Here is a 23,052-nt window from a genome sequence, read left to right as displayed (position 1 = left end):
TGTGATTTTCGAAGTATTGCGATGATCGATCAATCCCTTCAACCCCAGGGAAAATCCTCTCCGCGGATCCCTCGTGGCAACCTAGCAAGTTGGACCAGTTCCGGGGATAATAAGAATGATGACAATTCGAAACCGATACCCGGAGTTCGTTCGGAGGTTGTAGTGTAATAATATTCGTGTATTGATCAAAAGGCCTCTGAGGCAGGCTCTGACGTTGTATTCTTGCTTCAGTGTCAACCCAGTCCGGTCAATCCCTGTCGCTGTCGGGTTCTAGAAGAATTCAATGTTCTTAAATTCAATCCATCACATGTTTTTAGCAGCTCAACATTCTCTGTCAGCACATGCTAAAACCAATGTATGAAAAGTACTCGCATTGAAATTAATTGCGAGCATACGTCAATTTAACCTACGAAATGGGGGCTGCAATCTGGGAGAATGAAGAAGATATTCTGACGGGAGCCAATTGATCCTATCTGACCAACTTTTCAGTGATGAGTGCCTCCCAGAGTCACAATATTACTTCGTATGAATAATTGATGAGTCTTCAAACTGCGATTATGACTCTTAGAATCTTCAGCAATCTCCACAGGGGATTATCACGTGTACGGAGCATGTGCTGTGTGTTGCGTGCTGTGCCTTAATTGTCAATTCTGGCTTGGGGGGGGACCTGTCGTTATCTCTCGCCCCCATCAATCTATCGCTTCGCTTCGCCTTTTCGCGGGTCCAGCAAACCATTCCAAGTCCCCAATTTTATGGGACGAGGTTGACAGCAAGACACGGGAGAGAGAGAAAAAAAAAATCAAGACAGGGGCAAGACTAGAGTATGCTGCAGATGCTACCAGCTCAAGCCCGTGTCAGGCAGCGGGATCAGATGTATGCCCGCCATCGATCAGAAAGGCTGATAGCAGGTCATTGCGGAGTCAATCTTATCGCATGCTTGGAGAATTCTGCTTCTCGCCTACAATTGTACCCGCCTGATCTCTGCCTGGAGAGATGCCCCTCCTGGTAGGCATGAGGACACCGTCGTTATTATTATCATCATCACCATGCCTGGCCGCCGCCATCACCCGCGCCTCCTCCCTGCGACCATCTCTTCGTCAACGTCTACAGCGCCTCGTCGGCCAAACCATCGCGAAGAGATGTTCGTCAGGCATCGTCTCATTTCCCCCACCTTCCGAAGAACCCATCCGGCGCCCCCTCCCCAGGTTCCCCTTTCGCTTTGAGACAGGCATCGCCCTCTTCGCGAAACGAGCGCCGCGACCCTTTCCCCCGCCTTTTATGTCTATGCCGTCCGTGTCATTTTCGGATCCTCTCAGTACCTTCGACCGTAGTCGCGATCGACGGAGGCAGTGGGTGAACGGGGAGCTGATTCGCGGCCATACCAACGGCGATGATGCCGTTTATGCTAGCGATTATTTTATATGCGCGAATGATGGGGTCGGTGCCTGGTCGACGAGACCTCGAGGTCATGCCGGGTAAGCACTTCGATTCGCGTGGCCCCTATTCGCAATAAGTATTTTTCTTCCTATGTGCTAATACTCTTTTTCCCTTCTGTCCCCCAGACTGTGGTCTCGATTAATATTACATTTCTGGGTCGCCTCTATGGAAGACGACATACTCCGAGCTCACCAGTCGAACGAAGAATACCACCCAGACCCCGTGGCCTACCTCGACCGAGCATACGAACAGACTCTCGAAGCGACATCGGCGCCGAACGATTGCCAAGGTACGACGACAGCCTGCGGCGCCCAATTATACTACAAGAAGTCGGAAGAAACGGGCGAAAACGTACCAACATTATTCATAACGAACCTAGGAGACAGCCAGGTACTGGTGATGCGACCGGGCGAGAAGGAGATCCTTTACAAAACAACCGAGCAGTGGCACTGGTTTGACTGTCCGTTCCAGCTCGGAACGAATAGTCTCGATACACCGCGGAAGAATGCCGCGCTTACCATGATGGAGATAGAAGTCGGAGACATAGTATTAGCCATGTCTGATGGCGTAATCGATAACCTCTGGGAACACGAGATTGTACGGATCGTGACCGAGAGCCTCGAGAAGTGGGAGACGAGCGACGATCCTCGCACAAAGGCTATGGGCAGGATACAGTTTGCGGCGTCGGAGCTCATGACTGCGGCCAAGACTATTGCTGAGGATCCGTTCGCGGAGAGTCCATATATGGAACATGCGATCGAAGAAGGTTTAGCAAGCTCAGGAGGTGAGTTTCCGACCCCGGACCTCCCCGTCCCCCGTGGGGAACATAGTTTTCTCTTTTGTGTAATATGTCTAACCCGCGGACAGGAAAGCTGGATGATATCAGTGTTGTGGCTGCTCTCTGTGTTCCAAACGAGCCAGACCAGGACAGCGACAAGGGACACTAGGTTTTATGCTCATCTATATTTTTCTTTTTTTTAGCCGTTTTCCTCTCTTTTCCTTTTCTCTTTTAAACCTAATGCATGGCGTTGGCGAAGAGCTATACACATATGGCGGGTTCATACCTACAGCGAGTTTTAGTGGGCGTTTTAAGAGTGGACGTGTTCAATGCTGGGAGTATCCGTATAATCTTTAATTTCGGTCATGAGATGCACCAGTATTATAGTTTCGAAAATGCAAAGTTACATTTCTGCGGATATTGCAGCTCGCAGATATCTGATCTGGATGCTTCACAACCACTGGGAAGCTAAGCATCGAAGAACATCAAATTGAATGTGATAAAAAAGGTGGGGGTGCGCATGGACGCGGGAAGACGCTGCGGGGTGTTTTTCTCTCACCGAGCTGACCGAGAAGTCTTATCGCCGCGATAAGATCTAAAAATTTCTGGAACCTCCGAGTTCCATCCACTCTGTAAATTCCCAAGCTTCACACTTCCCACCGATCAACCACAGCGACGCAACCACTTCCCCAGTTCGCTTCTGTCCCAGAAACTCTGGAAATCGTCCAAAATGCGTGGCAAGCGATCTAAACAATACAGAAAGCTCATGGAGCAATAGTGAGTCCAGCCACTTCTCGCAGCCTCCAACCTGTCAAGACCGTTTTTCCATGTGCTAATCCCCTTGCAAGCGGAATGCACTTTGGCTTCCGTGAACCCTACCAAGTCATAGGTACGCCGCTGCCGAATACCGGAGATTCTATACTTCTTTCTAACGACAAATAGTCGACGCCGAGGTAGTTAAGGACTGCAAAAAGTTCAAAATGGACATGGTCTCCCTCCTCAAAAAGACTCTCCACGGTGAAGTCAAGCCACGTAAGAACCCAATTCCACTTCCCCCGGCGCGCATAAAGACGCAAATCGAAAACTAACCACCGCCTCCCCCTCCCAGTTCTAACGCAATGTTCCATCCGCCACCTCTACGCAAGCAAATCCGAACCCGGCATGGACCAAACCATCGAAAAAGCCAAAGAAATCGAACGCCGCTTCTGCGGCCACCACCCACAAGACCACCCGGACCCGCTAAGCACGCGCGATTGCATCCACTCGGTCGTCGACGGCAAGGACACGGGGAGGAACAAGCACCGGTATATCGTCGCGACACAGGACCACGAGCTGCGGAGGGAACTGAGGGAGATTCCGGGCGTGCCGCTCATTTACATTAATCGGGGCGTGATGATTATGGAGCCTATGGCGTCTTCGTCGGCGTCGGAGAAGGCGAGGGGGGAGAGGGGGAAGTTTAAGGCGGAGTTGAAGACGACGGGGAAGAGGAAGAGGCAGGAGGACGAGGAGGAGGAGACGAAGGAGGGAGAGGAGGCAAAGGACGGCGGAGAGGCAAAGGAAGCGGTGGGCAAGGCGGGCGGGGAGGAGCAGCCGAAGAAAAAGAAGAAGAAGAATTATGGAAAGGCGAAGGGTCCGAATCCGCTGTCGGTGAAGAAGAAGAAGAAGAAACCGGGACCGCCGGGCCAGAAGCCGAAGAAGGCGGAACCGGCGGTGGCGGCTTGAGCGGCTGGGAGGGGAAAAAAGGACAAAGGATTTCGAAAAGCTTTAACGGCGTACTTTTTTGTGTTTTATACGGTAGAATATACCCAAGGTTCATACGGTTCTGGTTTCCACGGACGACATCGTCGGCTCGATACACCAACTACCAACTAGGAGGGAGGACGAGTACCAGCAATTCGAGACGACCTGTAACCCCTCTAGCGGTCTATCGAATTGACCAACTACCCATGATAGCTGCCGCCGCTATGCCATGGCCAAGTGTTCCCTCATCTAAGCAGTTTTATTAGGTCCCCCCCAACGCCCAAGCTGCCCCAACATATCTGCGTTGGCTATGATGCAGCTCTCAAGCGGGACAAGAGCCGCTTTCTCCCTATCATGGACCTACGTAGAACACGTCGATGGATCGGGATTGGAAGTTCTCTAAGTTGAGGTTTTGGAGTTGAGTCGGAAGAGGTGCAGGGCTATGATATTGACCCAGGTTGTGCAGATCGAATTGTGTAATACTAGTAAACGAACTGCTCTTGGCGTAGCCAGACATAGTAAGCCACAATATCTGTTCATTTTTTTAGGGGGAAATGAATTAAATGATGAATTAAAAATACAAGCGGATCATACATGCTCCTGTCCATCTGTGTATTGATATTTCATTCGAGGCTGATCGATGTTCGTTGAGATCTATGTTTGGTTGTGGCCCTTGCTTAAACTCATGTCCTGGCGTAAATTTGGCTTCAATCTCTTAAACACGATCCACAACTTCATCTCACGCCATTCTCTCACCTCTTGCACTCCCGATCAAACCTCATCCAACAACGCATCACCCTCATTTCATAAAATACTCAAATCCTAAATTAAGCGGGAAAAAAAAGGTCACAATGCGCCTTACTCCCTCCCTCTACCAATCCATCCGCATCACCCTCTTCACCCGCGCAAACTGCGGCCTCTGCGTCACGGCCAAATCCGTCCTGTCCAAGCTCCAGACCTCCCGGCCCTTTACCCTCCGAGAGGTAGACATTATCAAGCCCGAGGCGAAGCCATGGAGGGATCTCTATGATTTTGATGTCCCCGTTGTAAGGCACACCTTCCTCGGTCGAACCCTAGGTTAAGCATGTAGATGGGATATATGGGCGCTCAAGGCTAATACACAAATTACTCTTGAAATAGATCCATATCAGCAAGAGCTCTGCGCCGGAAGAGGACCCGAAGCTCTCTGGGGAGGCAGCAAAGCTTATGCATCGGTTCACCGAGGAGGAGGTCGCTGCTAAGATGAAGGCTGTTGAGGAGGCGAGCTGAGTTGAGCATAGTATTGACGAGAGAAACTACCTATTTGGTTCTCGAAGTCTTTTAGAAGCAAAATCTTCTGAGTTCAGCGTTTTGAGGTGTCTTGTGAAAAGGCAATATGTAAGAGTACGAGAAGGAAACTAGGAGAGAATAGTGGGATTATATAGATTGTATATATATAAGATGTCACAACGTGAACCCATCCGCTTCTATAGAATATAGCTCATTCCTTCCACCTTAACACACTCACCTCGCACCCCACAATCGGATGAGACACTGGGAGCCGTGATAGAGCAAAGGCTGAGCAGAATGAACTCACGGCGAAAGGGGTTGTATGTGAGTAGAGATAAGCCTCCGTGACTCCCTTGCTTCAATCTGTTTTCTTTCCGAGCGCCAACCATTTTAGTTACGCCGACTAAACACCAGCAACGGGTATGATGTTCCCAGTACGTGTTGATACGCCTTCCCTGTCCGCATTTACCGCCTTGCCTTGCCGATCCATACCCTTGTTTTTATTGACCATCCCTATGTACACCGTCCACTCCAATAATGACAAAAGCCCCGAGTGACCCAATGCGATAAAGACAAAGGAGAGAGGTGGAAAGGAAAAAAAGAGGGAGGAAAAAGCCACCTCCCTCTTCGAAATAAAGCGTGAGGAGGAAAAAGCAACTGAAACTCCATACGAACTCCCTGTGATATTCCGAACAATCCCTAGTCGTGAAAGGAAAAAAGTCATCGTTGTACGCCCATGCTTCGTTTTCATCGCTCATACCGCGGCAGCGGCTCCGAATTACCATGTCCCTGGTTAGACGGCCCCGCTACATTACTATACGAATAATGCGCCCCATACTCATCCTCATCCTCAAGGACCGGCGCTGACGGCTCATCAGTCGAGGGTCCAGGTGCCGAACCACTGCTGGACGGTTGGCAGTCATCGGGAAAGTCGGGCGGCGCACTCGCTTCGTTGAGGAGCCGCTGACGCTCCAATTCCTGTTTATCACTGCTACCGCCGGGTTGGCTTGGTTGGCTTGGTTGACTCAGTCGACTCGGATGACTTGAATCATGAGCCTCTGGATCGACATCATCCAGTGTGGGTGCAGACGGAGCGTGCGGATCTTCAACAGCGTCCTGCAGCGCGCCAGGAGGGGGGGCAGAAGGACCCCACGCGTCGTCGGCATCGTATATATTGTCCTCTAAGGGAGCAGACGCTGACGCAGAGGGCCCGGGTTCCGACGATTCACCGGGCGGCTGGCTTGGCAACAGCCTTTGCTCTTGTAAACGTACTCTTTCTTTTTCTGTGAGGCTACTCTCGTCCGGGACGACCGGAGGCGGAACGTATACTGGTGTTGGGGGTTCAGACTGCCCGTCAGGATGGGTGGTGTGAGGCGGGGGAGGGCTATGTGGAGGTGGAGGGCTAGGTGGGGGAGGGTGATTAGGAGCTTGGACGTATTGTCCTTCCGGTACCGGTGATGACGGCGTGCCCATATAATTGTTATTTGTCGGCAGTCGCGGAGATGGATAGTCAACCCCGTTGGCGCTCATTGGGCTTTGCCCGTCATTCCTCAAAGATAGAGACCCATCATCCTGGCTTGTAGATGAAGCGTTGGGATGGTGGAATGCCCTCCGTGAATTCGTCTTGCTTCGTAACCGGGTGCTGTCCAAGGTTCCCACGATGATCTCCAACCCATCGTATATCACGCCCTTCTCGCGTCGCAAATTTTCCGTATTGATAATGTTGGTCGACCACGAAGTATACATCGAATTCCCACCATTCGCAGAGTTCCCACCCGTGCCGATGGACCCGAATCTAGTTGCCGATGATCCGCTGCTTTGAAACTGACCATCCAATCGCCCGCCGAGGTCGACAACGACTTCTAAATGGTATCTAAAACTGATCATGTCGTTGGGGACGTTCTTTATCGTCGGAAACGAATTCTCGGGCACTTTTACCGACACAGTAACGTTTGTGCTGAGTGATACAGGGTCGATAATGAGAGGCACCACGGACTGACAAAGGTCTTTGCGGTAAACACTCGGCGAAGACTTATTCGAGAGGGACAGACTAAGGCTTGTCCTTGATCTTGACAGACGATCACTCCCGGACGACGAAAAGCCGGTGCTAGCGATAGACGAGTTCGGGATTGTGGTTGATGGTGCCGTAGGGTCTATCCGTCCCTGCCTGTACAGGGTCACAATAACGCCATGCATGCTCCTCACGCGCTTGATGTGCTGCACTGTTATCCTCACAGAGACTGTATCACCAGGAAGACACCCGCTTTTGAGTAGCTCGATGGTCGTCGTAATCGTCTTTGCGTCGACAGCCTGGAGCTTGGCGAGACTCACGCTCCTCGCTATAGCCGGGCTCGAGGTCTGCGACAGAACCTCGGTGGCCGGCAAGCTTAGGCCTGTGCTGCCGGTAAAGTTGCTATCTCCACTCACAATGCTTCTTGTGTCTGCGTGTTCGTTGCTCAATCGAGGAGCTATCGGCTGTGGTTCTTGCGAAGCATCTTCCGATAGTATGGAGGGATCAACAGAGTCTGCATCAGAGAAGGGCTCGATCGTCGGTTCTCTCTGCAGCACCGCACGGTCGCTGCGACTGGCTGTCTTTTTCCGTCGCGTCTTTCTCGAGATGGGCTCTAAAAATATGATGCGCGGGCGGGGCGGTGGTAAAAGCCCAACGTCCACCTTCTCAACCAACGATACCTTCCGGTCGCAGTGCACAGTCGGGGAGATCGTAGTCGGCCGTGTTAGGGTGGCCACGATATTATACGAGACGGTGCCTCTCTCGAACTATAGGGATCATGCATGTTTAAGTTAGTTTTGAGCAAAAGGAGGGTGTGGACGCGGGCGCGCCTGGCAGCCGGGATCTGTTTGGGGGTACATACGTCGATGCTGCTGGGTAGATCTATCTTGTCGGGAAAAACCAAGTCGAACTTGAACTCATATCTTCCGACATCTAGCCTCCCATCGCCGCTGAGCACTTGTTCATCCTGGAAAAGCGACGCGTACCCCTTTGAGGGGAACTGATCCCGCGACGTGCCCGGGGGGATGGGGCGGTCGGAAACGGCGGAGGGGCTCTTCCAGACGCGGACGAAACCATGGAGGGAGACGACGAGGTGGGTGATGCGAAAGGGTTTCGTGACGACGAGTATTACGGCTCCGTGGACATGGTCACCGGAGGAGTAGGTGCGGTGGGGTTCGTCGGCGCGTATGTGAAAGAAGTCTTCCGAGTTACGTTTGACGGCGGATCGCAGAGGGATGGTGAACCGGTTGAAAAGGGAGCGGCTAGAGGAGGACGAGTTGTCTTCTGGCGACGATCGGGAGAAGGGGCCCATCCCCGATCGGATGAAAGGGTTGGCGAGTGTGGTGGGAAGCGCGGAGGGGGAAGGGCGGCGGTGGTTGATGAGGGCGAGGATAGGAAATTCGACGGGAGCGCGTAGAAAGCAGAGGGCGGAGGGGAGCGAGAATTTGATGTCGTAGGAGCCAAGGCTTGGTGGCCTTTCGCCGGGGTAGGGTAGGTTCGAGGTAGATTGGTGGGGGAAGGAGAGGATGCGCCGTGGAGTCTGGCGTGGGCTTTGCTGGCAATTCAACCGGCCGAGCTGGTGAAACAGGCCGGTGCAGCGGGTGCGACGGATTTTACAATTTACAGAGGAACACACGTGAGATTGATTATTTATTCCGTGTTCAACACAATCCGCAATCCGCAGGGAAATGCAGGAAAATACAAGACAAGAAAAGGCAAGGAAACAGGGGAAGAAGGAAAAGGCGTCTGGGTGATTAAGAAAACGTGTGGAGGGGCAGAAAAGAGTGCGAGGATAGAGGAAGATGGGTATAATAACTTGATAGGCACTAAATCGTCGTCGAGTGCATCCGATATCAAGCTGAAGGTCAAGGCCAAGACCAAGGCTGAAGATTGTTTTCTTTGGCAAGGATCATTTGATAAGTGGGAAAAGCCAAGATCAGGACAACCAGGAAAGGAAAAAGACGAGAACGATCGAGGGGGACATTGTGGTTTGTTGGTTGTTGTTGCTGATGACTTCTGGAAAAGTCTAACCTTGAACGGTGCCGGATCCCGAGCGAGTCGGCGATTGTTACAAGGTACAAAGAGTACTTCGTACAACACTACAGCTTGCAGTAGCCACGACGGAGGGAGTAGGAGTATGGAGTACTGGCAAAACTATTGATGTACGGTAATGCACGAAGTACCTCAGTATTACCGTATTGATTGGATTACCACTTCTGTAGGGGTCCCAAGAATCAAGGCCACTTCCAACTTCCAACTTCCAACTTCCAACTTCCAACTTCCATTTTGACATTCGGCGAGCTCTAATTGCTACTTCGTAGTGTTGGCAAAACTAGGGCAGCAGGAAAGCAGCAGGAACTCCCTGCTGTCTGTGTGCCAGTACTTTGCTCCCTTGCATGGTTGAGTTGCCTGCCCAAGTCCTGATCGGCATCGACTGACGGTTTGAATGCCGCCAACTCGAACAGGGGTATTAACATTGCCTGCCTGTAAAAGCTGTACTTCGTAGGGCAGCAACATCAAATGCACTCTCCTTAACCGAGCTATTGCATTGCTGCGCTCTAGATCGGATGAACCGCAGACTGGACCGTGGATTGGACAGCAGAAGAGACTGTGCCATGATCAATGACGCTTCACCTCCTTGTACGTAATTGATGTCGGATCTCCTGCATACAATGATTTAGGTCGCCTAGAAGCCCCTTACTTATTCTGTAAGGGTTCTTCTGGAATACCTCGGGCTTTAAATCAACTCCATCTCGGCCGACAATCTTGTGATGCCGTCCATACTTGTGTTTATTGTTTATATGCCACTTCCACGGCACCTACGGAGGAGTATTTCTCTCTCTCCGTTATTTGGACGCATGCATCGTGTGTATTACATTGATCCTAGTGATATCCCAGCATCACCACCGCACCTTCCCCCACAACGGCCTCCCTCCACCTTTCCGGCGTCCACTTTCCCCACAAGGCAAAGTACCTCCAGGCTGATATCCCACTACTGCATAAAGATTCATCATCATGACAAAATCCGCCTTGAATGGGAAGGTCAAATCAAAGGTCCCAGTAACTATGGCCATGCCGAATCGAGTGGATTTGGCACGATGGAGCATAGAGGTTATCGTTCTTCCTCTGTATTGAAATATAATGTCTTCTTCCATTTCCTTCATGTACTCCCAAACCATGTACCGACCACGCAATGCTCCAAACGCCTATCTACACTCTAGTCTAATGCAATCCACCGTGGGTAGTGTACAATGTCAAAAGTTTCACCTCCGTTTGGTTACCAATAGTGACTCCGCCCTGCTTCCAACTTTCCAGTGCTCTTCCTCTATCAGTAGTCGTCCTCCAGTGCGTCGCCATTAAGAATGATCTTCAAGATTCCCGCTCCAATGCCATCCGTTGCTTGCTCAACCTCCTCTTCTCCAACGCAGCTAGCCACCCGCTTCTCTTCTCCCGTGTTGGCCAACCCGTTCCATCGTCCCCTCCTGCTAGGTGTTTGGTTGATCACCAGGCCACCCTTCTTGCCATCCACGTCCGTGATGAGACCAAGAGTCTCGAGGCTTCCGACAACCTCCCTAAACTCTGAGCTGGAGAGTGGGTGAAGGACTGAATCGCTCTTGCAGAGCCGGCAATAGGCATCGAAAAGCATCTTCACCGTGGGCGCGAGGGTCGCAGATTTCGAGGGAGTTGGCAGGTTGGTTGTCGTCTGGTTTGCCCTGTTCCTCTTTTCGAAAGCTACCAGTGCGCAGAGTGCCGCCTTTTGCTGCAGGTTCAGAGTTTTTAGTCGTTGATTCGTGCCGTTGCTGAATGCCGCCGAGGTGACCTTGTTCAAGTGCGAAATCGAAGCTCGCGGCGCCGTCTCAGCGCTGAGTGCCTTGAACGAGCTCGCTACCAATTGACTGACGCTCTGGGGTCGTCCACCCTGGCGGGGAGATGATTCGTTACACGTCTCTCCCAGCACCTTTCGTGATGGGGTCATCTGAAGCATCGTTTCCCTAGCTTCAAGCTCAAATTTGTACTTCGTTTCCGCCTCAATCATGTCCAGTGCACGCCGGCAGATCTCAAAGGCTCTTCGTAGGTCACCTGTCTGATTCGACACCTTTCGGGAGCAGAGTTCGATGGCGGCAGGGTGAATGAATGGAACGTAGTCTGGCTGCGTCGAGTCCGCTGCGATAACGCTCTTCAGTCGTGTAAGGATAATGTTCCTAATCTGCGGAGCGGTGTACGGAAGGAACGGGAGCAGATCGGGCTTGAGGTTCTTTGCCTTGAGCCGCGGGAGAAACCTGTCGGTAAGATCGAGGGCGTTGGCAATGCCGATGAGTGCAAGACGTGACTGCTTCAGCAAAGACCACTCGAACATGCGGTAGAGACTCTCCAGTCCCATGGTTAGAATGTGGTCAATCTCATCAAGAACGACGAGATATGTCTGCGTTGACTTCTTCCTCTTTTGAATAAACATTTTCTCCAGGCATTTCATCGCGTCGGCCTCCGTCGTTGCTGTTTTATCTTGGTCCAGCGAATCCAGAAGCGTAGCATAAAGATCTTTGGATGACTTGATGCTCATGCAATTGATGTAGGTATATGTGACTTCGGTAGTATTGGCAACCTTCTTGGTCGTGTCCTGAACCATGGCACTCTTTCCGGTACCTGGTGGGCCACTGACGTACAAGCAGCCATGGGGGTTCGACGAGTTTAGTCGCCGCATAAAAGCCTCAAGCTGTGCACGCTCATCCTCCCTTCCTACCAACTGGCCTGCATCGGCACCCCGAGCAAACAGCTGCCTCGCGGTGTGGTAAACGGTAGGAGCGTGAGAAGGTGAGAGTGGGGTGTGGGGAGTGGATCGCCTGAACAATTTGCCAGCCGACATCACCACGTGCCTGGGAGTCGCCGGAGATCGACCAAGAGCATCGCGGAATCGTGGGGTCTGAGGAGTGACGGGTACGGGTTTGGAAGGCGAGGCCTTGGTTCGAACCATCCGCTTGGTGGGCGAAGGCTGGTAGGCGTCCTCATCTTCCGAGTCGTCCTGCGTGTTGCGAGGGTCGTAGTTTTCGTCATTCTCGACGTCGTCGACATCATACTTGGCTGTGCTCCGGCGAGTCCTCTTTCGGGGAGGATCGATCACCGCCTCTGCGCTCCATGCGTTAGATATTAATTCCCGGTTGGCTCTGGCTTGGAAGGATCGGGTCGTCTGGAAAAACGAGATATGAGCCTACCTTTTTCGACACCACTTCGAGTCCTCTTTCCGAGGGTGCTGCGAGGCATTGTGTATGTGATAAAGAGTATCCACTTCCTAAAGGTATGTACAGTGGAATGAAGAAGGAAGAATACAGTTCTTGGTGGAAACAACTGTCGCGATATCCAGAATTGAGGAAGTTAGAATGGAGGAGGAAGAGCGATGCAGTTGGAGTACGTACAATGTACAAGGAGGAATTGGAGATACCAGGTATTTAATGGGGATCCACCCGGAATCATCGTGTACCGCGTGGTGACGGGAAGGTGTCGCGTTCAGCGCGTACCACTTAAAGGACTTGCTCTGACACGCGTGGTCTTGCAATTAAACCCCTGGTCGGCGCCTTCCCGCGCTGGCGCGTAGGGTACTTCGCGACCAGGAGGTGGAATTATGTAATACAGTGCTAGTAACTGGTGGAGGTCTCTTGGGCAGTACCAATATAATCCGAGAACTGTACCTTTTGTACGAAGTATTGGGGGGGAAAATTGTAACTCCTTCACTTCGGCGCTTTCCATCGCTTCCGCCCGGAGTTGACCGGCGGAGTATAGCTTGGGCCTCTCACTTATCTATCGCCACTTACTTCGTACTCTCCCTCGACAAAAGCGGCCGTGGATAAGTCCCTGCATGATATAACATACACTTTACTTATTATGGTCTTCCTTTGCTTCAGCTAATTAACGTCTTTTACACTCTACATATTTTACAAAAGTGCGAGGGCGAGTGCTGTAATGACCGTCTTTTGTTCTATGGATGCCCGATAGACCTCCGGAGGCTTCCGATTCCCAGCGCCTCCACTCTTCCCGGCGCTGTTTGAGGCCTGGTAAGAGAAGAGAGTAATTCAACAACATCTCAATCTAACATCTCGCATGATGGCCACACGGTCTGGCTATAACTCCAATGTGGAGGCCTTTCGGGACAGGGAGTTTCCTATGCTGAAAGGTATAAATTTACAAACTTCCCGTTTTATATCAATGGTGTCCCAACCAGCCCGCTGACACTAGAAGCAGACTCCTTATATCTCGACCATGCTGGTACCACCCTTTACTCCCAATCGCTCATCGAGGGGTTCACTCGAGATATGATGTCAAGTCTCCTCGGAAACCCTCACTCTCTCTCGTTATCTTCGCAATTATCCGCATCCCGAGTAGAGAATGTCCGACTACGCCTTCTTACTTTCTTTGGCGCTGATCCTGCCGACTTCGACCTAGTGTTTGTCCCGAACTCCACGGCCGCTATGAAGTTAGTCGCCGAAGCCTTCAGGGCAGTCCCCGGTGGCTTTGCATACGCATACCATCAGGCAGCTCACACGAGCGCCGTTGGAATGAGAGAGGAGGCGGAAATAAGTTGTTGTCTCGACGACAGTGCAGTCGAGGACTGGATCTCAGGTAAAGCGGCTCCTTTGGGAGAGAGCAAGCGCGATGACCCCTTACCCCTGCTATTTACATATACAGCCCAATCCCATATGGATGGACGCCGCTACCCGCTATCCTGGGCTGCAGATCTGAGAGCCGCCGTATCGTCGAAGTCCCGTGAGGTATACGTGCTCTTAGATGCTGCCTCACACGCTGCCACATCGCCCTTGAATCTGAGTAAAGGCAAATGTTCACCTGACTTCGTTGCCGTTAGTCTATACAAGATTTTTGGATTCCCAGACCTCGGGGCGCTGATTGTTAGAAAATCCGCTTCCCATGTCTTCCGCTACCGCAGGTATTTCGGTGGCGGCACTGTTGATATGGTATCCTGCGAGCAGGAGCAGTGGCACGTACGCAAAGGCCAGTTCCTCCACGAGCAATTAGAGGATGGGACACTGCCTGTTCATAACATTATCGCTCTCGACTCTGCTCTTGATGTGTACGAGGAGCAATTCGGTTCGATATCTAAGGCCTCGTTGCACACTACCTATCTTCGTAACCGACTCTTTGCCGGACTAGCATCTCTTCGGCACTACAACGGTCGTCCTGTTTGCACAATTTACTCCCCGGACCTCTCCCACATCGAGGAGGAGAGGTCTCTGGGAGCTGGGCCTGTCATAGCATTCAACATCCAGGACAGCAAGGGAGAATGGGTCAGCCTCGGCGAAGTCGAGAAACTGGCGGCCTTGAAGAAAGTTCATATCCGTACCGGAGGTGTCTGTAGCCCCGGCGGCGTAGCAGCAGCCCTAGGCTTGACCCCCTGGGAGGTGAGGAGGAACTATTCGTCCGGAATCAGGTGTGGCGGCCACCATGACGTTGTTGCTGGAAAGCCGACGGGCATAATACGGGCTAGCTTGGGGGCTATGAGCATCGAATCGGATGTCGATCGGTTCGTGCAGTTTATCTCGGAGTTCTTTTGCGAGAAGGAGGCCTTAACAGAACCTGTTTCACTCCCGATGACAAGCGCAGAGCGGCTGTCCGTTCGGCTCGAGGTGAAGAGCGTTATTGCCTATCCTATCAAGAGCTGTGGAGGATATCATATTCCTCCTAGTACTTCATGGACGGTTAAACGGGAAGGCCTTGCCTGGGATCGGGAGTGGTGTCTAGTCCACCAAGGCTCCGGCCAAGCACTGGGGCAAAAGCGGTATCCTAAGATGGCCCTCATAAAGCCCAGAATTGACTTCACCAACAATCTCCTGTGGATATCCTATCAAGGCGAGAAGCCGAAGGGCATTCCCGATACGATATCCGTTTCCCTCTCCCGAAACGCAGATGCCTCCTCTACCGATGACACGTTCCGTATGTTGTCTTCGAGGGTATGCGGCGAGAGCATCACCGCCCAAGCTTACACCTCACCCGAAATCACCAATTTCTTTTCCGCGATCCTCGGTGTTCCTTGCCTCCTCACACGCTTCCCACCTGGCGGCCAGGGCCGAAGCACGCGATCTTCCAAGGCTGCCGGCCCGGCGAGGAAGAAGAGCCCTCGCCAGCCGAGGGACGACAACGGAGCCATCTGCATACCGGGAACTTTCCCGGGCCTACCGAGCCCGCCTGAATCGGACTCGGAGCCATCCGTACCTATCCTCCTCTCCAACGAGAGCCCCATCCTCCTCATCCACACCCCGAGCGTCTCCTCTCTCAACACTTCTCTCCCCGCCACGCACGAACCCATACCGCCCGCTCAATTCCGACCGAACATTGTTGTCGGCCCGGCGGCAGATTCTCAACCTTTGCCTGCCTTCTCGGAAGAGTCGTGGCGCGGCATCACCATTGAACCCGGTGGTGATGATGGGGAGGCTGGTGGACAGAGTGCGTTTCGAGTTCTTGGGAAGTGTTTTAGATGCCAGATGGTCTGCGTAGATCAGGATAAGGGCGAACGCGGGGAGGAGCCGTTTGTTACGCTAGCTAGAACGAGGAGGGTCGAGGGGAAGGTGCCGTTTGGGGTGCACGTCTGTCTCGAACCTGCGGGTGATGGGATAGAAGCTAGTACAACTATCTCCGTTGGTGATCTAGTCTACGTAGACTCTGGTGGATGATAATACTTCTTTAATGTAGTCTAGACGAGATTGTCTTGGTCATAGCATATCAAGTAATGATTCTAGAGGCGAAACATACAAGTTATCACGAGCATCAATGGACTTCATAAGTTGGGGGACAGGATCGGGCTTGAATTTAAGAATACCCAGCAAACTAAAACTAGAAGAGAATCAAAAAGTGGCATCTCTACCTGGATACAAATCCCCCACCCGATTATCCCCCCTTTGTCAAGCCAGTGCGGCAGTTCCACGCGTCAGGTCCAAAAGCTCCTGGTCATTGATGAGCATTGGGGTCACAGCACGACATGTATGCGCTAGACTGCCCCCAGGAGACGCGACCAGCCCTGCTCTACGCTCTTTGGCGCCCCACCCTGTAAGCGATTTGCATGCCCATTTGGCACGTAGTCGACTGTGCCGGAGGAAGACTGGGGATACCACAGCTTAAGCGGTGGAGCAGCGGTTTATCTTCTCCCCTGTCTTGATTTCTTTTCTCCCGACTTATTATGTCGACCTTGCGGTGTTTGTTCACGCGGAATGCAGTCGAACCTCCTCGGCCGAGTCCGAGACGCTGGCTCCGGAGCAAAGTAGCGGGAAGCGGCGCTCGCACGAGTAAAAAAAAAGGACATACATGCCTCGTGCTCTTGGCTTCTCGCCCTTACTATCGCGCTTATCTCCTTCAGAAAGGTTCGACGCTTAGAGGTTATCAGACAAGCTAACCATCACTTCGGAGAGTGACGGGAAGGTCATCCGCTATCAAGCAATACTCTCATAGGAATACCACTTGGGTTCAAAGATCAAGACCAACGAGCCATACACACCCAACGCGAAGCCACCATCCATTCCGGGGTCCATCCCTAGTCATTCCCCCTACTGCCCAGGGCCGAGCGTGGGTAAAATGACTGTGCGGGGGGCACCACCAGCCTAGAGTCCGGGTCCATATGGACGACTAAGGAAGGAAAAACCAACCTACGAAGTGACCTCCGCCAGATGCCGCCCGAGGTGGCAATGGTATCTTCTGAAGCCCAGATCCGTGAGGCTTCGCCTTGGCAGAGGCATCGCTCGGCTGGAACATTCCCCCCTCAGTCGCACCTTGGTCCCAGGACCGGCCTTTTAACGTCATACCGAGGACCAGCCATTAGTCCTCGGCCGTATTAACCCATTGGGCCGACCAAAGGAGGACCGCTCCGGTCTTCTCTAGCATCTCAAAATTCTTAAACTCGTATATCTAGGAGCGAGTCAGTTTGAGAACTCCTGAGATCGAGTCAGAGAAAACGGAAGCTTGGGAAGAACTTACTCGAAATATCATTCAGATCGTGAGACAAAGATCCTTAATATATTCGAAAGCGTTCCAGTCGTACTTTTCTTTTCTTTTCCGTTCTATCCTTCTTTTCACGTGACGAAATCCAAGAGAGTTGGAGTCGTTATGGACATGTGCCCGCTGTTCTAACCGACGTACCCTCATTGCCAATAAACAAGTCATAAGGCATGCCGACATCCTGTACTGTGGCTCCTTGACAGAATCTACTAAGTCCAAACTAGAGAGTTGTTAGCATAAAGTCAGGACACAGGAAAGAAAAACAGACCAAATGAGAGTGTGTGTGGATTTGGGGGGGTTGAAGGAAAGAAAGCGCTTACCAGGCATTGACGCGTAAAAGTCGTCGACGGCAAAGTCATGATCATCAAAAGATGTCGTCTGTCATGAATGCATACAAAACCCCTTGGGGGGAGGATATCCAAGGTCTATGCACCATTAATGGGCAGTTTAACGTCGTGCCCAGGACGAAGGAGGCTCTCTGGTCGGTGGGTCGCGCATGGACGATAGAGGAAGGGATATCGAGTCGGCGGCACTTTATTTCAGAGTGGCCATTTTCATGCAGTCGAAGCCCGGGGGAGTTGAAAAAGCTGGGGAGAACTGATGCCCAGAAGCCAGGTGAGGTCCGAGGTGAGGACGCGTTGAGCTTTGGCATGCGCAGTGCTGGCCCTCAATGTGGAGGCGACACCATTTCAGGCCGTCAAATGCTCTCCTGTGAATGTTTGTTCGGTGGAGAGAGGTTAACCGTCGCCAGGTGCAGCGGCAGATGAGAGCTGACGGGGCCGAGCCCCTGAGGATGTTTCCATCTCGCTCTAGAAAATAAATAAGGCGAAGAAGGGAGGGATAGGCTCCCGCCGGTTATGGCAGGAGAGAAGGTGCAGTCATAGCATCTTTTCCAAATTTGAGGTGGGAAAGGGAGCAAGGTGTCGTCTTCCAAACCCAGGTTGGAGCTGGATGAGGTGGGATGCAGGAAAGAAAAATGCAGGTGAGAGAACGATTTAAACGTCGAGTCCAGGTTGGAGCTTGGGTTTAATAATGTGTTGTCTGGTCAGCTAAACTGGTACATTGACGTTGTACTGGAGCACCACGAAGTACTTCGTAATAAGCTTTGAGGCGCGACGCGAGACTGGAGGAACAATTTAACAATTTAGACGTGTACTTCGTACCTCAGTAGCTCCAGTGGGGAACTCAACTGGCGGCTAGGTCTTTGGCACCTGCCGCATTCCGCCTGGCCTTCGTGCTCAACTTACCTTTGCAGAAGGAGCTAGATGGAGGCGGCGATCTTTGCTTCGTAAGTGCAAATTGCATTTTTGATGATTTTATTAACGGCAATCTTGAAAACTAGAAACAGACAGAAAAGTTCCGGCCTCAGAAGAACGGAATATTCATTCGCTCTCTATCCACCAAATGGCCGACTCATTCCAACTTCCCCGTCCAAACAATCTCCCCTTGTGCAAAAAAAATCGGCTAGCCCACGAAGACATTGGCAGTGTGAAGTTTAGCCTAGACGAGGAGCTCTCTCTCTCTCTCTCTCTCTCTCTCTCTCTCTATGCTTTTGTAGTGTTTCAAATGAAGACTTCCTTTTTTTCAATATTTTCTTCTTTCATTCATTTCGTTCATGCAATCTTCACTCTGACGCCAGTGGAGCGGGATGGTAGCTTAAGCCGTGGAGAATCGATACGACAAGTGCGGAAGACATGGTGATGATCTCTCATCTCTGCTTCTATCGGGCCGATTGTCGCGCTTTTATGCGTTTACTCTGACAGGATGGAACAAGATTCTATCAAAAAGCTTAGCAATCGTTTACTTTTGATGTCTTCGTGAAGAAAAATCAGGACTCGGGGCTTACCTCTCAATATTTTGTGGAGTGGTCACTCCAGTTTTGGTCTGGTGTCCCTCATCAAGCTCTACCACTCGGCCTCCAGCTCATATCTTGCCGTCAGCAATGACGGCCCCCCCGACACAACCAACATTTATTTCCTCGACCTAGCCATTATCCGAGAGCATAGCCAGCGGCCTCCTCGCGGCCACCCCGGTTCAGGGGCCGACTGAAGTTAGGGACTTGATGGCGGCGAGATTCGTCACCCCTCACGGAGTCGCCTCTGGCACTTGCCAACAAGCGTCCATGGGAGGCAGCTCCCCGTTGTTGCGCATTAACTTGAGAGGCAGGATTGGCCGAGCTCGAGCCATGGTCGGGAGAGCGGAGAGCTTCGTCGAGATTGGAAACCCTCTCCGGCTGCAGGTTGCGAGGTTGGCTGGGGATCAAGGCCTGAGTGACACCTCTGGCGGGGCTGAGTTCTCCCACAAGGGTCGTGCCTTGGCTTACCACATCAGAGCTGTCCCACTCAGGGTCGTCGGGAGTAAGCTCCTGGATGCGGGATGTCCGGCCGTTAAACATATCGTCACCCCAGTAGGGTCCTGAGTTGCGATCTGGCTGGGCCGGCCTGTGATAGCTAGGCGGGCGCTCCTGGAATTCGGCAGTTCGGCCCTCTGCAGGCAACCATGGTCCGTCTCCGAAATCGAAGTACGCGCCCCCATCTCCTGGATAGGGCGGCGGGGGAAAGGCGGGTCCAGGGACAGAACCGTAATCCGCATCGGGAAAAAATCCGACACCGGCAGATGGCTGGTATGGTAGAGTAGATCCTGTGGTAAAATAATGCGCGTCAGAGGAAACTCCGAGACCCCCTATACGGCTGGTGTGGTAGGGAAGACCCCGCGGTAGGGCCACAATACGAACCAGAGGCAGCACCAGAACCTCCATACTGCTGGTAGGGTAGAGCTGACGCAGTGATGGGATCATAATACTCGTCGGAATAAGCTCCAGCAGTGGCTCCAGCAGTGGTGTATGGCTGATACGGTAGGGCAGATCCAATGATGGGATCATAGTACCTAGGATCATAATGACCACTGGAGTGAGGTCCGGAACCTACATATGGGTGGTATGGTAGGGCTGGGATGGTGGTGGGATGATGATTCGTTTGAGATCCGACTCCTGCATCTGCTTGAGGTGGCTGGTACATCTCAATTGTTTGCGTGGAGGGGTGGTAGATAGGTATCGAGGCTGGATCTACTAGGTGCTGGTGTTGAGGGAGGGCTGCTCCTGTGGAATCATAAGGAGCATTTGAAGGAGGAGGGGGGTTACTCTCAATGGGATGTGGAGCATCTTGCTGTGTTGGCAGAGAGGCTCTTTCAGGCTCCTGTCTCTGCCTCTCGGGGTTGTGGGCATTGGAGGCATTGCCACGATCCTCAGTCTGACTTGATGCCCGATTCTTATTCTTTCTCTTCTTCTTTCTCTTCCTCCAACGAGTCCAGGCACGGCGGATGCTGGTGAACATTGCTGATGATCAGATTAGCACCAGATCTTTGACAACAATCGTTAAAAGAAGAACAATGGAATAAAGAAATTGTACTTACCGCTTGTTCTTTGTCAGTGTGTGCTTTAATAAAACAATGGAGTGAAAGATGTTGTGATTTGGATCACTTTGTTTCCAGATATGTGGAAGATAAGTTTCTAAGGAGAAAGAGCCTGGGAACTGAGTTTCTGTAGTGTTTCTGTAGTCACCTACGCGTACGAACGAACGCGTAGGTGTATATGTGGCTACTGTTGTGAAGAACATGGGCAAGATAATGAGCTGGAAGCTCTATTGCTCTTTCCCTGTATCATTTCCTCTCATGATGTCATAGTTCCTTCTCCATCTCTAAACAGCATCACTCCAGTGAAGAGCTCCAGAAACAAAGACGGCCCAACTAGCCGGGTCGATATCGAGATAAAGAGACGAACAATATCATTGTTGTTGCTTTGTAGTACGCCTTTGAAAGACACTCTCTCCATTATGGGGCATTGTTCCTATTCTAGGAACTAGGCTCTCGTGGAGCATATAAACCCGGACATTCTCCCTCGCTGGGTTCAGAAACATCTCCTAGAAACATCCACAACACACTACAGTTGTCCACCAAACTCCCATCGCTTCTACTAACAGCATCCTTAGGACTGGTTGCACCCTCAGCCAACCCGAGCCATATCATTGAACACCCAAAACTCTTCGAACACCTTTCTCCGCTTCCAAAACACCGCCATCATGTGCGTCGAGATAATCCAGTACGCGGTTTGTAACCACGAACGAAAAATCGTTTCAGGAAAGTGTAGGCTCATACGCCACGCTGGCTGCCTCGAGCCCCTGATGCGCTGCATCTACGGCCCACCGCCTGATAGCCCGTGTCCCTTCCCCAGGTACCCGGGCGTCATCCGGACCACCGACCAGTGGTGCTCGCCCGAGTGTGAGGATCTTTACAAACACCTAGGATCGGAGAATTTCCGCGGAATGACCCCCAGAGAGTACATCAGGCACCTGGCAGAGATCGAAAGCGCCGGGCGACCCCTCGACTGGATGTATAGAGGAACCCCGGACACCACTATGCTGCCGCAGCCAATACAAGAGAGCCCCAACCACGGGCCGATCGAGGAAGATGAGACAGCCGAGGCGTACTGGAACGTTTACTCCACTAGGCGGACGCAGCCTCGGACAGCCAGCGAGCAAACGAGGCATCCGAAGTCTAATATTCCAGGTTCCTCCGAAACTAGCGGACGGGCAACGAGCCCCAAGACTCCAGTACCGCCCCTGGCCAACGTATTCCGAGAAATCCCTAGCCTACCTGAGCCCATCGAGACTCGCGCGCCTCACTCACCGCCACCTTTGGCAAACGTGTTTCGAGAATTGCCCGGCCTACCGGAGCCGAGCGTGCAACACCAGTATTATGTTTATGCCGCCGAGCCCTCCCCTCTCGCAAATGCGTTTCGAGACTCGCCTACTCTACCCGAACCCACTGCGCAAGCGTCTAGCCGCAGCGGAAAAGGTAAGGAGCCACAATACCCCTCTTTCACCAGAGTCAAGGTACAGGAGAGACAGCCCACCTTTATTAAAGTCGAAAGAGAGGCGCACCACTCTAGCTCCCCCAAGAACGAGTCAAAAGAAAGCCACCGCGACGGGCGCCACCGGCGCAAGCGTTCCCCGCACGGAGAAAGGAAAGGTAAGTCTCACCAAAGTGCTAATGCCGAGATAGAAATGACGAAAATACCTCGCCCCACATTCGGCCGAAAGAAATTGGCAGTAGAAAGGGAAAACTCCAACGCATCCCGGGACGAGCAGTCTTTCCAACGCGGAAGGCCACGGACGCGAGAGCCTCGGGAGGAAAATGCCAAAGGGAAGAGGCGGAGCAGATCCTCCGATCGGCGCATGTAGGGGTGGATCTCTCTTGGGCTTTTCAGGATCGATAGAAAGACTGTAGATCTATTATCTTTTGTTTTATCGAGCCGAGCCACGGGGACGGGATTGTTAATAAATTGATCTTCCATGCAAACAAAAGGAGCAAAATCTGGGCATGCGGACGTGAATATGTAGAGAGGACAAGATCATGCAATTATGATAATCTACCGGTGGAAGACGATTTAGAACCAAGCTGAGCTGCTCCGAGCAAAATGGTGTAACTAAAATGTACTATTGAAGGTACGAACGATCTGGAGCTTCTTTCCTTGCTTTCTCCAATCTCATTCCTCGCTCAATTCGCGATGCAGAAATGGGGGAGCAGGCATGTACATACCGTACCAGAAAAGAGTCGATTTCTCAACAAAACGCGGAGACTTTGAAATAAACAACATCGTCGATCCTAACATTTGAGAGAGTGGCTGGCTAGAAGGCCAATAACGGGCGGGAAGGGGCACTGAGGCGTACAGCGTAGATGCGTGTGACACTACGGGGGGGGAAAAAAAAAGACCGTTGCAAGGGTTCCTTATGGCGACGAACTTTGAGATACGCCGCAAGTCTGCAGAGGC

The 23,052-nt window shown here is 52.1% G+C and overlaps 6 protein-coding genes and 2 pseudogenes across 6 annotated transcripts; 5 read left to right on the top strand and 3 right to left on the bottom strand.

Annotated features, from left to right (window-relative positions):
* Positions 1-1,046: 1,046 nt before the first annotated feature.
* On the top strand, positions 1,047-2,384 carry SAPIO_CDS3484 (uncharacterized protein; the record flags this gene model as incomplete). Its single annotated transcript, XM_016786266.1, has 4 exons — positions 1,047-1,141; positions 1,206-1,475; positions 1,563-2,221; positions 2,305-2,384. 4 exons carry the CDS (start codon positions 1,047-1,049, stop codon positions 2,382-2,384), a joined length of 1,104 nt encoding a protein of 367 aa, XP_016644272.1.
* A 561-nt stretch (positions 2,385-2,945) lies between these two features.
* On the top strand, positions 2,946-3,937 carry SAPIO_CDS3483 (Uncharacterized protein; the record flags this gene model as incomplete). The annotated part of the gene is made up of 4 exons (XM_016786265.1): positions 2,946-2,992; positions 3,064-3,104; positions 3,158-3,247; positions 3,324-3,937. The coding sequence occupies 4 exons, from the start codon at positions 2,946-2,948 to the stop codon at positions 3,935-3,937; spliced, it is 792 nt and encodes a 263-aa protein (XP_016644271.1).
* An 869-nt stretch (positions 3,938-4,806) lies between these two features.
* Positions 4,807-5,224, top strand: SAPIO_CDS3482 (uncharacterized protein; the record flags this gene model as incomplete). Its single annotated transcript, XM_016786264.1, has 2 exons — positions 4,807-5,001; positions 5,096-5,224. The coding sequence occupies 2 exons, from the start codon at positions 4,807-4,809 to the stop codon at positions 5,222-5,224; spliced, it is 324 nt and encodes a 107-aa protein (XP_016644270.1).
* A 747-nt stretch (positions 5,225-5,971) lies between these two features.
* On the bottom strand, positions 5,972-9,219 carry SAPIO_CDS3481 (uncharacterized protein; the record flags this gene model as incomplete). The annotated part of the gene is made up of 3 exons (XM_016786263.1): positions 5,972-8,002; positions 8,098-8,811; positions 9,205-9,219. The coding sequence occupies 3 exons, from the start codon at positions 9,217-9,219 to the stop codon at positions 5,972-5,974; spliced, it is 2,760 nt and encodes a 919-aa protein (XP_016644269.1).
* Positions 9,220-10,563: 1,344 nt separating this feature from the next.
* Positions 10,564-12,494, bottom strand: SAPIO_CDS3480 (Cell division control protein; the record flags this gene model as incomplete). Its single annotated transcript, XM_016786262.1, has 2 exons — positions 10,564-12,359; positions 12,446-12,494. 2 exons carry the CDS (start codon positions 12,492-12,494, stop codon positions 10,564-10,566), a joined length of 1,845 nt encoding a protein of 614 aa, XP_016644268.1.
* Positions 12,495-13,696: 1,202 nt separating this feature from the next.
* SAPIO_CDS3479 lies at positions 13,697-15,910 on the top strand (annotated as a pseudogene; the record flags this gene model as incomplete).
* Positions 15,911-19,215: 3,305 nt separating this feature from the next.
* SAPIO_CDS3478 (uncharacterized protein) lies at positions 19,216-20,557 on the bottom strand (the record flags this gene model as incomplete). Its single annotated transcript, XM_016786261.1, has 2 exons — positions 19,216-19,865; positions 19,960-20,557. The coding sequence occupies 2 exons, from the start codon at positions 20,555-20,557 to the stop codon at positions 19,216-19,218; spliced, it is 1,248 nt and encodes a 415-aa protein (XP_016644267.1).
* Positions 20,558-21,301: 744 nt separating this feature from the next.
* On the top strand, positions 21,302-22,462 carry SAPIO_CDS3477 (annotated as a pseudogene; the record flags this gene model as incomplete).
* Between the last annotated feature and the right edge of the window lie 590 nt (positions 22,463-23,052).

Source organism: Scedosporium apiospermum (genome assembly GCF_000732125.1).
Source record: "Scedosporium apiospermum strain IHEM 14462 chromosome Unknown SEQ_SAPIO_0088, whole genome shotgun sequence".
Lineage (NCBI taxonomy): Eukaryota > Fungi > Ascomycota > Sordariomycetes > Microascales > Microascaceae > Scedosporium > Scedosporium apiospermum.
The sequence above is the reverse complement of the archived record's forward strand: the minus strand, read 5'-3'. Positions and strand labels throughout refer to the sequence as shown.